Raw genomic sequence first — 13,507 nt, 5'->3', positions numbered from 1 at the left:
AAGACAAAAAAAGATAAGTTATAATAATTAAGTGAGTAATTAAATCATAATTCTATTTCCTTCGTCTAACTTTCCTATAAAATTGTTTAATATTTTGTAAGATAAAAAAAATATTCAATGTCTTGAATGAGAAGCATTTAATAATTTTTTTATGTTTTAATTTAGAATGATTCAAAATAATTAATTCATTCTGAAGTCCAAAAAGGGAAGGGTTGACGCTGACACTGCAGCAGTGAATCCAATAAACATTTTATATTTGAGATAATGCAAAAGCAGTTGTAAATGTCACGCACTCTGAAGAAAGAAATCAATATTATATAGTCCGAATTGTTTTAGTTTTTTTAAAAAAATTATAAAATGCTTTTTAATTGAAAAATTATAGCTAATAATATTTTCATTCAAAATAATTATTCTAATTTATATATTTGGGAAATAAAAGATTAAATTTTTTTAACTATCCTATTAATTAAACGAGATTATAGACACACAATAATATCCATTCTTTTTTTAAATTTTTTTTTTTTTAAACCCTCCGAACTTAAAATATAGGTAACTTTTTTATTAATTCAACCTTATTTAATGTCATCTTTCAGAAGTACTTTAATGCCTTGTCTAATAAATATATGATCAAGGTAGTTTACAAAATATATTCATTGCCTTAAAAAAAAAGAAAATATGTTTTTATATAAAATAAAAAAACAAATGATCTAAACTCACATCCTTAATAAAAAAAAGTTAGACTATAAAAAACTTAAGACATTAATGCATTTCACTTATTATTTATCTTTATTTTAATGTCACTTATTATTTATCAAACTAAATAGAATGTCTCATAAATCAAACATTTTCTTATAAAAAAATAATTAATATAAAAGATATTCTGCGTTTTTTTAGAGTAAAGAATTCTAAGTTAATTCTTATAAATAAATAAAAAGGACGTTATTCACTTATTCGGCTGAACCAGCAAAGAAAAAAACACAAATTCCGAAATATGCGCGGGTCCTGGGTGGCTTCAAACTAACGATAGTTTGCTTTATTCTCGATCAATTCCGAAAACGACACGAGATTCGTCTTGTGTTTGATTCTCGTACTCACAAACAACATAATACCCTCATCCCTCGAGAAAGTCGAGGTTAACCATACCAACAACAAAACCCCCCCTTCTTCGGTCACTCACCACCATAATTCATTCTATCATCCTCTTCGTGTTTTTTTTTTCTTCTTTCACGCTCTTTCTTTCATCATCAAAACACTTCTCCCCAGGTATGCTGTGTAAAATTAATCAATATTTCACCGATTAATTGTACTTATTGATTAATTAATTGATTGTTATGTGGAGATTCTTTGTCTTTGATTGGGATTTGGAAGTGAGAAAAAAAGGACAAAATGAAATTCGGGTCTGCATTCAGAGAATATCTGCAGGAGGAACGGGAGTGGCTCGTGGACCAGAAATGTGCCCACGTTGAATATATAAGGTTAAAGAAAGTGTTGAAGACTTGCCAGAAAGATACCTCTTCTTCTGATAACAAGGACCAGTTATGTCACTGTCAGTCTTGCCCATGTAAGTCTTTTTTTTTTTACTTTCTATTTGAGACCATTAAAATGAAACCATCTTCTTTTAATTACTATTTTGGCATGGTGTTAGGTCACGAGGTCCTTATTTTTATGCCTTTTTTTCCTACATGCATGCTCTTGTGTTCATGGGACCAAAGCGGGGATTGGCTCCTAGTTGGGGTTGTGGAAGAACTAATGTCTTAGACCATTAGGTTAAGTAATCAAAAGTAAGAGTAAGGGGTTATGGTGCATGTTTGGGAATGTGGGTGGATCACGTTGAGAAAACCATGGTGCCTTTTAAGTTATTCTCTGTCGTGGTGGAAAAAACATGTTGGGATACCGTGGTTTCCTTGAATCATCACAAAACCAAACACGCAATTATTAATGATGTAGATTGCAGAAAGTTCATTTGTTGATTTTTGTTTTTGAAAAGAAAGAAGGAAGTGGGTGTTTCTTGAAGGTCCAATAACAAGCAAGAGGTTATTTGGGGGAGAGGGTTAATGCTGTGAATGGTGATTAGAAGGTTGCAAGTAACTTTCATTATATTTATACGGTTCTCTTGTTTTTCTAATCTTTTGAGTGAAATAGTTTGCTTAGAGCTTATGTTAACTGAGATTAGCATTATTCAGTGAATATGATTTTACTCTTAAGTCTCCTCTAGTGTCAGAGTTTTGTAACACCTGTTTTCCCTTATGCTTTGCTATCTTTGAATATTATTTGCAATTGATCAGAACTTATCTTACCTGCAATTAGATTCAAAGCATGTTATAAGCAAAATAGTACTTATTAAACATTATGATGTGTCTTGTAATTTAACCCAAGTGTATTACATTATGCAGTCTAATAATGTGTTTTTGTTTTCCACTTGTAGTGTGTGATCAACAGTTCTTCTCTGAGTTGATGAAGGAAGCATCAGATGTAGTAGGATACTTTAGTTCAAGAGTTAAGAATCTCCTTCATCTTCATATTGCAACAGGAATGCAGAGATATGTATTGCGTTTGCGCCAGTGCTTTAAAGATGATAGGCAAGCCCTTACCCAAGAAGGGAGGATTCTAATTGAGTACATTGCAATGAATGCTATTGCAATGAGGAAAATACTTAAGAAATATGATAAAGTATGCATCAGCTGAGACAATTGGCACTTAATGTGACCCCCCTTTCATTTATACTTCTCTGATTTAGTGTTTTTGGGTTCATTCCATCCTTTTCTGTTCTACTTCAGGTACACAGCTCTGTGAATGGAGAGAATTTCAAATCTAGGATGCATGCCGAACACATTGAAATTTTGCACTCACCTTGGCTAATTGAGTTGGGTGCTTTTTATCTGAATTCTAGTGGACTGGATAGTTGTGACCTTGATGGAGTCTATGGTCGCTTTTCATGTGAGCTAAACATAACTAAAGCTGTAATGACATTGGTTCTTCCCGATTCTATTAATCTCGAGCATGATCTTACTTGTGCAATTTGCCTGGTAAGTTCCCAACTGTACACTGCACTTGAAAAAAGGAAAAGATATTTTATATATCAGTATCTCTTATAAATGCTTGCATTTTGATATGATAGGATTTTGTTTTCAACCCATATGCTTTGAGTTGTGGTCATATCTTCTGCAAGTCATGTGCTTGCTCAGCTGCCTCTGTGATGATTTTTCAAGGCCTTAAAGCTGCAAGTCCTGAGTCAAAGTGTCCTATATGCAGAGAGGTATGTGTTTTGTGCTCTGCACTGATATATTGGAGAAAAAAAAAACTCCTAGCACTGCTCTTGCTAAACAATTAAGCTGGAAACAAAAATTATTGGTATAATAATAAGGGGAAAATATGTTTTTAGTCCCTATACTTTGTAAAATTCTTGGTTTTAGTTTTTTTATTTCACCATCGAACATTTTGGTCCCTAAACTTCTAAAAATCAGTGTTTTTAGCCTCATCGAAATGGTGTTACACAATGTCTGTCCTGAGGTACTAAGAACACCCATTTTTAAAAAGTTCAAGGGACCAAAATGTTCGATGGTGAAATACAAAGAATAAAACTAAGAATTTTGCAAAGTATACAGGCTAAAAACATATTTTTTCCTAAAATAAGGTAGAAGTAAATGATGCTAGTATGCATCTCAGTAGGGGTGGGTTTGGTGAAGGTAGTTGACTGGCCTTTCTTCCTTATGGACCTTATTTTCACTATCTAAATCACTATCATTAATTGGTTTGCAAACTCCTAACTATCTGGTTTTCTGAAGTATATCTCTGTATGATGAGTAGAGGTGTTAGAGCCTATCTTGAAAACATTAATCCAGCAAATTCTAGTCGTTGTCTTCTCAAAACATTAAATATTTCCATTTTTCCCTTATGCACAAAATGTCTGCCTTATGACTAAAGTATAATGATTATATCATTTATCCTATTCCTTGGAGCTTTAAAGTATATTCTGATTTGTGTTTGTATTTTAAAAATTGAATTATAAAAACTTGCTTTTGCATTAACAATGCTCCATTTCTTCATCCAGGTTGGAGTTTATTCTAAGGCCGTGCATATGTTAGAACTTGATCTGCTTGTGAAAAGAAGGTATTACATGGTACATGATAGCGTTATATTTCTTATTCTTATGTGAACCAATGCCATCACATTAACTTTCATGATTTCGCAGGTGCAAAGACTACTGGAAAGAGAGGCTAGCTGGTGAACGGGGTGATAAGTTGAAGCAATCCAATGACTACTGGAATTTACAGTCCACATATTCAATTGGATTGATGTAGGCTTTTATACTTTGGCCATCGAATCATCCGAGTAGTAGTGTTGTTAACAAATAGAAACCCCAGGAAAAGCATAACATGATTTTGAGTTTGTCCTTTGGCCTTGACTGAACTGTTGTAAGTGAGGTAGGATTTAATTAGTTCTTAAGACCTTAGCATGAAGAGGAAAATAGCAAATAAAAACGAGCACTTTGGAAAGTGGCATCCTCAACCGTCACTTTTTCAAAATTTTAAGGCAGAGCCGGTGATAGTCTAGTCATATTATTTTTTATGTCAAAGGAAGTTATCAAATAAATGTTGTTATATTTAAACGTTAAATTTTATGTGAACATTTCTTAGAGTTTATCAATGTATGGATTTGTTAAGTTTGTTTAGAAATTAAATTGAACCTTAGAACTTTAATTATGACATCTACAAGTCCTTTAGAATTGAAATTATAATTCAAAAACCAAATTTTATGTAATTATAATACAACTAATATTAATCACTCTCAATTTCTAATATTTACCTTCATCACAATTCCTAACCTCAAACTTATTTGCATAATTGCACTCCATGTTTTTTTGTTGCTTCCACCACGGTCTTAATGAATTTTAAGAATGAAAAAAAACTCATATATATATATATATATATATATATATATATATATATATATATATATATATATACACATTAAGAATTTTTATAATAACCAAACATTCCTGGTTAAGTTAGAAAAATCTCACATCAATTACTTACACCACGGTCTTAATGAATTTTAAGAATGAAAAAAAATTCATATATATATATATATATATATACATACATACATTAAGAATTTTTATAATAACCAAACATACCTGGTTAAGTTAAAAAAATCTCACATTAATTTATTCACATATCCAATGGAAGTTCCAATGAAATCTTATTATAAAAGTATATTAAAATTAAAACATATATTCTATCCGTACATTACAATTAAAAAAATTAAAATTTTCATTTATTTTTAATTTAAAACAAAGGAACAGTAAAATAGGAAAGTTAATCAGTTTTTAAAATATTTTCACATATTTGAATTTCTTAAATGGAGATTATTATTTCATACTATGAACGTTGTTCTTCGTACAATACTACTTTTCTTAAATTATTCTTGTTACATAAAAACTTGGCAAACTTGTAAGCATATTTTTAACTTAAATAACATTTATTTAAACTAGATCCCGTGCATGTGACGGGACCTTTTAAGATAATTTTTAGATCCGCACATTATAATCCTACATAGATGAAAAAATCAATACGAATTAAAAATGAACTTTTGAGAGATATTTTAGTCTCAAAGTGAAAAGAAGAGGTTCGTAAAAGGTGATTCTGAAGTACTGAATCAGGTTCTTGGTTTTGTTTGCTCTGAACACTTGACTGTTTGTTATCCGATATCAGTAGTAGTAGTCTTAAGCAAAAGCAGCATCAACATGTCAAATTTCTCTTCCTGGTTCTTCGCCCAAGTACTTGTACTGCTAGATCACTCGCTCTTCAACGTCACTTCAATTCTTCCTTCTGCGACACCCACAGGTCCTCTTTCATGCTTAGTCTCGTGTTTTGTTGCAAGTTAGGAACTTGTAATTGTAAGCATGCTTACGCCTATTCAGATTAGATACTTCCTTGTATATTTCAGAACAATTAGGTTTATTAGTTATTGCACGAAGCTTAATGTTTCACTTGAACTATGAATGGTCTCAAATCAATAAATAAGTAATTGTTTGATGACTGACATGCAATTTCTTGCAATGGATGTTAGAGGTTTGGGTGTTAGGAACAAAGGCAGCACGCAATACGTTGTTAAGGGATCACAGAAAGAATTTCCGCGGGAGCTTCTTCAGGAGTTGAAAATCGTCTGTCAGGTACAAAACTCTTGGCTTATCTGAATAGAGGAAACAAAGACTTTCAAATGCTTGGGCTGGTCCTAATTTGTTCATCAATTATATTTGAAAATTCCTTTTGGTTCTTGCTATTTCTTGTCAAGCTGATTAGTTATAATCTAATTTGGTATGTGTTTTTGGAAGGTAGGCCAGTCTTATTCATTGGCGGGTTGTTGGTGTTCATGAATACTTTTATTATTATGATAAGAATGGCATCATACTGAATGAGCAATTGTATTGGGCCTTCAACTTTGTGATTGTCAACCTGAATTTTTTTAATACTTCATTCCTACAGGATAACATATCTCTTGATTATGATGAAAGATATATCCATGGAAAACCACAAAACAGCTTTCACAAGGCTGTCAATATCCCAGATGTGATTGTTTATCCAACATGAGACATGCTCTGAGCTGAAGCTTGTCTGAAATATATGTTTACTTATTCATCTGATCATAGTTTCTTTTCTACAACTGCAGTGATCTTGTGTTATCCTTTTAAATTTTAACTTCATCACAATTTGGTACTTGCATTGAGAAAGAACTTGGAAGTTTCTACTGCAGTGTTTTTCCAAATAATATAGATTTGAAAGACTTCAATTATATGTTGTTCTCTCATTCCGTTATAATTTTCAAAACAGAACTATTGAAAATACTTGCTGCTGAGCTATGTTGAAAATGTGTTACTTGTGTTTCTCAAGTGGAGTTGTAATATCGTGACAATTATTTGAATATAGTAGCAGAATGGTTATGGAGATTTGGTGGACATCAGAGCAATTGAACCTGGTGATATTTTGTTAGATACCTTTATTCTGAATACCACTTTGATATATCATATGCTCTAGTAGAATGTTGCCGTGATCCTAACAATTTTTGCTCGTGGTATTTATTTCTAATAAAAAGTATTTTTTCCCCTCTATATTTGACCTGAATACTGTTTGAAAACAGACAAGTCTGATATAATGTGGTTGATTTCTTTTTTAAAATAATTTTCTACATGACATTGGTCAATCTGTATATCTGCAGATCAGTAAATTGGTTCATTTCCGATCTCTGAATCCTGCAGAATCGTATATTCGTATTTACTTATGCTTAGTGCTTTTGCTCCCAAATGCTATTATGTCTAATATCTCATTTTATTGAGAAGAGATTCCATTCCATGACATCTGTTATGTGCCTTGGAATATCCAAACTCTTAATCATGCTGGGTCGAAAGTGCTTATGTGAAATATATGACTTTCTGATGTGTCATATTGTTGATTTCAAAATATGCATATGTATACCTTGCCTATCATTTTAGACTATACAATATATCAAAATGACTTCTCATATTTTTTTTAGAGTATCTCGAATGGACATGAACAAACATGGGAGAGTAGGAGAGGTTTTTAAAATATTGTGGATACATTCTCATGGCAGAAGTTAGAGCATCCCCATGTATTTATTTTCTTGCTTTGTACTCTTATTTGCAGATCTAAAGAGGAGGTCTCTAAGATTGTCAAATTATGTAACAGTCATAAGGCTTCAGTTCTTCTAACTCAACAACCATTGTTTAGCATGTTCTAGCTGATTGTTTTACCTTAACATTTTATTATAAAGCCATTTGGATCAGACCAAATCTATATTCTTCATATATCTCTTTTGGCCCTGCATTTTTCATCACTTTTTTTTTGTTGATTTTTCTCCCTTTGAAAAAAAAATCTTTATTTCTGCTGTCCCTTTCATACTTGAATTGTTTTGCATTTGGAATTTATATCTCTTTTCATCCTTAAAAAAAATGTCCATCTGTTTTCTTTGTCTATCCTCAAACAAGGCTGTCTTCCTTCATCAAATACATATTTTTTTCCCTTTCATTGTTTTTTCAATTATCAATTTGTCTTCTATATCTTTGTTGCAACCATATATCTATTGTGATAGCCCGGCAATTTTTCTAAAGCATAATGGGTGTCATAGGAACTGGTTTAGCCAATCACAATCAAATTTATAATTCCTTGTTTTTAGCCATCCAACTATTCATCAAGATGGTCCTTCTGATTTAGCTGTAGCTGGCCTTTGAGTATTAACTTGCACAATGTTTGTACTACATTGAGTACATTCATCATTTTCTTTTGGTTAGCTTCTACTAAATCATCTGCAAATGGATTAAACCTCATCCTAATATCTTGAACCGTGTCAATTATGTTATGCTACTATAGTCCTGAATCTCCTGATGAAAAAGTAACATAAACCTATTTCATTCCCCTGCCCCCCAAAATTTTCTTGTTTCTTCTAATAGTGTTGAGCTCTTCTTTTAATATTCAGTTAGACATTATTTGAACTTAGATTATAAAACCCAAAAATCTACACCGTGATCCTTACCTAACTAATTAAATTTTAAATCAAGCAGTTATTTGGCATGTTATTAGAGTGTCTTTTTGACCAATAATGTTAATACTTAATAATAAATGATGATTGTGTTCATGTGAAACTTGTGGCTGCATTTTACTTTTTATTTATGCTTTATTTTTTTAAAAATTGTAATAGGTTCCTATTGTACCATATGGCGGAGCTACATCAATTAAGGGTCACACCGTATCCCCTCATGGAGGGGTTTGCATTGACATGTCATTAATGAAAGTATTTACATGTTCTATTACGATAGTATAATATATGCATATAATTGTTTCCAGTATATTATGATTATGAAATATATATTTCATTCAAATGGAATGTGGTGAAACTCATGTAAGGCCTATTTGGTCTCATGTCTGCTCAAGGGCTGCTGAACTCAAAATTTGATATGTTTGAGAATAAAATCAAGCACAGTAGACTTGTAGAAGTTTAAGATGCCTTTGTTGGCTTGGAATGGGTGTTGAATCCATAGTTTTCCATTTTTGTGTTCCCCTTTTGATCCTTATTGTGTTTCTGTTAGAAATCTTATTCTTCCTTTTTCATTCTCAACCTTCATTCAAAATTCTACCCCTCCTGTGAACAAATAAGATGTCATTTGTTGGAATGGAGCATGTTTCTGATGCTAAACTGTAAGCACTTACTCTACCATTGTCCTTAAGGGAAGAACATATAAAAACGAAAACCCAAAGATGACACGTTTCCTTCTGGGAAGTGCATTTTCATACCGGCCTGTGGAGTTGCCTCCAGTCTGCTAATCAGGAAGCAATTTTACACACATGTATTTTTTCCTTTTTGAAATAAATTTTAGGGCTTGTATTGAATTGATCTGTGTGATGTATTCTTAATTTGCTTATGTTAAGGCAGAGTTGAGAGCTTACAGAGTTGATAAGACTTCTCTCTTTGTGGCCTAAATATCTTCTCCTTGCTTTGTCATAATCTTTGTTAGAGATGCAACGTAAAACCATCTATGTGTCTTCACCTAATGGCTTAAACTTTTGGGATTTTTGGTTCATGACAATCTTTATTGTTACATGTTTTCAAATGCTGTCTTTTGATGCCTCCTTTTACTTAAAAGTTAGGATTTATACTTGTAACCCATGGAATGATAATTGTATTGCTGTGCTAAACAGTAACATGCATTGAATATTACCATTGTAGTATGCTAGTGGCTTTTCTATGAATACATTAAGCAATGCATTATTGTTTAATTGTTACTGCAAATTATGAAAATACTTTTAGTATCATCATTAGGATTACAAAATTTTAAAGTCATTCTGTTGCACAGATTTCTTACTATTTTCTGGAATTGAAGTTGTAGTACAGAAATATGTTTTAGAACCAGCTACTGTACATTTCTTGATGAATGATGATTATAGCCGTATCATTAGAGTAATCTTGTTTATATGTGCATATACCATTATGTAGACAAGGCACTTGCTCAGATGTATTTACACATGCAGAATACAGAATACAGATCATGTGTGCATAATGGTACAGATTGGACATAAAAAAGTGAACTTTACTGTAGCTGTTATACTTACATTGTATACTAGTGCAATCTATAGAGAGTGAAAGCATTACATGTTAATGGCATGGATGTTGTTGTTGAGCCTGGCATTGGATGGATGGAGCTTAACGAGTATTTGGAACCTTATGGCCTATTTTTTCCACTTGATCCAAGTTAGTTGGATATGACCTGGGAGTATATCTGATAGTTGAAGGTTAAAAGAGGCTTAAAATTCTGGAAGAATGCACTGATTTTAAGTTAAATTTATACTTGTTACAAGCAGGTCCTGGTGGTAGCATTGGAGGCATGTGTGCTACATGTTGCTCTGGTTCGCCAGCTGTGAGGTAGTCACTCTTCTGATATATGTATATTTTCATTTGTTGCTGGCAAACATTGATACATTCTGGTTTAAATGTTTCATCTTGGTGAGAGCCAAACCGTCTCCTTATAAGGTCAAATATTTGATTTGAAGGTATTTTACTTGAGGCTTATTACTTAAGACTACTAAACTTGATGTTGATGTAATTCTATCACTTGAAATATCCCGATCTTATAAAAACCTGTTTAAAAAAAAGCTGTGAAAATGTTCCATCATACTGAGCATAATGGTTCCCCTTAATAATTTGCAGGTATGGCACTATGCGTGATAATGTCATCAGTCTCAAGGTTAATCCCAATTTTCGGTCTCTAATGCATTGATGTGATGCTGTATTTATTGTACTATTTGTATTCCAGGTGGTTCTTGCCAATGGAGACATTGTGAAGACTGCATCACGTGCTAGGAAGAGTGCTGCATGGTTTGTTTTATTCCTTTCCCTTTATCTATTAATTAATTTCACTTATAATTTTCCCCCTTCTGTGTGCTTTGCAAGAGGTCAGGTTAGTATAATTAAAATACAAAGGGAAAAATATTTGGTAAATTCTATCAACTACCAACAATAGAATAAATTGATTAAATACCTGAGACACTTCTCTTCTTCATTTATCCTTCTTGGATATGATGTTTGACATCCTTAACTATCCCTCCATCTTTTAGGATTTCCTTTATAGTGTTTTTGGCTTTCAATTTTTGGTATTCATCTCCAATTTTTATGCATCATTCACTCTCCTTTGCTGGGTTCATAAAATCAATAAACTTTGTTTGATGAACTCAATCGAAATCCCTTGGTTTTCAAAGCATTTCCCTCTAACTCCAACTCCAACTCCAGCACCCACCCGAATTATAAAAAATGTCATTAGCAAAAAAATCCACCAAGACACTTCATCCTGAATATGCCTAGCAAGTTTGTTCATTAGGAATAAAAAATCCTATACAGGGTTTAATGTTAAACCTGGATGTAAACATTTATTACTGATTCAACTCTTAGAATTTGGGCTTAAAGCCTAACTCAACCCCACAAAATCAGTTTGTAAGGTGAGACGTGTTCAAGTCTTATAGGGACTACATTGGTCATATCTCTAGTCAATGTGGGATCTCAACATCAGCATACATATCCTTTTTTGCTTAAATGCATGCAATACAACTCCCTTGCATTACAGTGCAAAATACTTCAAAGAATCCCTCTAGGGACTGCTATGTAATGACAAGCTACTGATTTTTTTTTTCCTTTCTAGAAAATATATATTATGATTTCACATGAATGCATGCAACACAACTCCCTTACATTACATTGCAAAATACTTCAAAGAATCCCTTTAGGGATTGATATGTAATGACAAGTGTTAACAGATTGACAAATGTATCAATTTTATCACAAGTAATAAAGATTAAACTGAAGACCGAGTGTCGAGTTCACAAAAACTTTGTTTGTACTTGCGTTGGTAAATACTCAATTTGTAAACAATAGAAGAAGTGGAAGAGGAAAAAAATTGTAAGTGTGAAATTTGAGGGTAAAAGGGCAAAAGAAAAAAGATAACAAGAAAATTAAACAATAGCTTAAATGCAAAAGATGAGTTCAGAATGCAATTATGTTGGGACCTATGCCTAACTACCCTTGATGCAATATTAATGTTTTTTCTCGCTTTCCCAATTTCCACCCACGTTTATTAATATGTTCTCCCCTATCCCTCACGATGAAGAGCCTAATTTATGTATTCTCTCTCCCACATCCTTTTGCAAAGATGGAATCATAAACAACATTAAGTATAAAGATGTATGCAGAGGCACAACAAAGCCACTCTAACAAGGAGCTGGATGCATCACCACTACTAGTTTGGTAAGTCTGATCAGGGTTATTTGATTCTGGATACTGAAGTTAGATTCAATTTTGTCACAATTCATGTTACTTGATGATGATGGATGATCAAACAGAGTGATATCATCATCTCGTATTACCTGTGTATATGGAATTGGCAATCAGAGTGAAATTTTTCCTTAAATTTTTAAATGGTTCAATCTTGGTTATTTAAGTTTACGGAAAATTTCATAAATTATCTCGTATTACCTGTGTATATGGAATTGGCAATACTTGTTAGCACAACATATTCTTAACTATTGGGTAAAATTTATCTAGAACTTCATTGAGTTGGGGGCGTCTTATTCTATTTTTAACAATATTTACATGGACATAATACTTGTATTTTTTTTTTCTATTTAGTGTATGTTTAGAATGATGTATGTGACATGGATTACTGTTAAAAATTATCTCCTTTTTCCTAATCAAAATAACGTAGAAGTTGTAACAAGTAGTTTTTATTGGACACAGATTCAATTGGACGCACTGCATAAGCAAACATGAAGTTAATAAGATTTATTTAAACTTCAATTACTTTCATTTTAAAGAGGATGCTTGCTAACATTTTTCTAATATCGATAGTTATATTTATTTAGGGTTTCACTTATAGTAAGGAGAAGAACTAGAACCACAGAATGGTTCAGTCTGAACTATTGGGGATTTTATCTTCCTACTAGTATAACAATTCAAACCGAAAACCTAGACCTTTGTCTTCTATATAATAAGATGAGGATATGATTTAATTTTATTGCATGTGTGTTGTGAGGAGATGGACTGTTTGAGGACAAGATTGCATCACAATGTCACCAATTGATACTCATCCCACATGGCTTGGTTAGATAAGACTCAAGATCCACTTCTTTGGCAATTTGGTGCATGCAATTAAAGTAGTAAAATACTATTCCTATTGCGACTGAAAATGGCTCATTGACCAATGGAATGGGTGACCAGTGATATGGGGGGAGTATCTGGTATTCTATTTGTCACGTAAAGGTCCATGACCATGAGAGACATTGATAACGGTGAAAAGGAACAGTACAAAACAAATATTCGGATTTCGGCGAGCTAGGTTCAAAATTAAAAGATTCTCTTTAGACTTCATTTTCCTGTTACAATATTTTTTAATGGAGAAATTATATTTGTACAATTTTTATATAATAAAATAAGATAAGCAATAGAAATA

The 13,507-nt window shown here is 32.4% G+C and overlaps 1 protein-coding gene and 1 long non-coding RNA gene across 10 annotated transcripts; both read left to right on the top strand.

Moving 5' to 3' along the window:
• Positions 1–863: 863 nt before the first annotated feature.
• On the top strand, positions 864–4,706 carry LOC100781704 (probable E3 ubiquitin-protein ligase BAH1-like). 2 transcript variants are annotated; one of them, XM_041012691.1, is made up of 7 exons: positions 864–1,263; positions 1,369–1,561; positions 2,426–2,670; positions 2,778–3,026; positions 3,119–3,256; positions 4,052–4,110; positions 4,193–4,706. In XM_041012691.1, exons 2-7 carry the CDS (start codon positions 1,387–1,389, stop codon positions 4,299–4,301), a joined length of 975 nt encoding a protein of 324 aa, XP_040868625.1. In that variant the 5' UTR covers positions 864–1,263; positions 1,369–1,386; the 3' UTR covers positions 4,302–4,706. The 2 variants fall into 2 exon arrangements, with proteins under 2 accessions (XP_040868625.1, XP_006604677.1); XM_006604614.4 differs by having other exon boundaries at positions 869–1,263; positions 1,340–1,561.
• Positions 4,707–5,516: 810 nt separating this feature from the next.
• On the top strand, positions 5,517–12,749 carry LOC106797512 (uncharacterized). 8 transcript variants are annotated; one of them, XR_005889957.1, is made up of 4 exons: positions 5,517–5,846; positions 6,073–6,175; positions 10,374–10,434; positions 10,720–12,749. It is a non-coding gene; the product is annotated as an uncharacterized lncRNA (long non-coding RNA). The 8 variants fall into 8 exon arrangements; XR_005889955.1 differs by having other exon boundaries at positions 10,374–10,562; XR_005889953.1 differs by having other exon boundaries at positions 6,489–10,562.
• The last annotated feature ends 758 nt before the right edge of the window (positions 12,750–13,507 follow it).

Source organism: Glycine max, chromosome 19, assembly GCF_000004515.6.
Source record: "Glycine max cultivar Williams 82 chromosome 19, Glycine_max_v4.0, whole genome shotgun sequence".
Classification (NCBI taxonomy): Eukaryota; Viridiplantae; Streptophyta; class Magnoliopsida; order Fabales; family Fabaceae; genus Glycine; species Glycine max.
The sequence above is the reverse complement of the archived record's forward strand: the minus strand, read 5'-3'. Positions and strand labels throughout refer to the sequence as shown.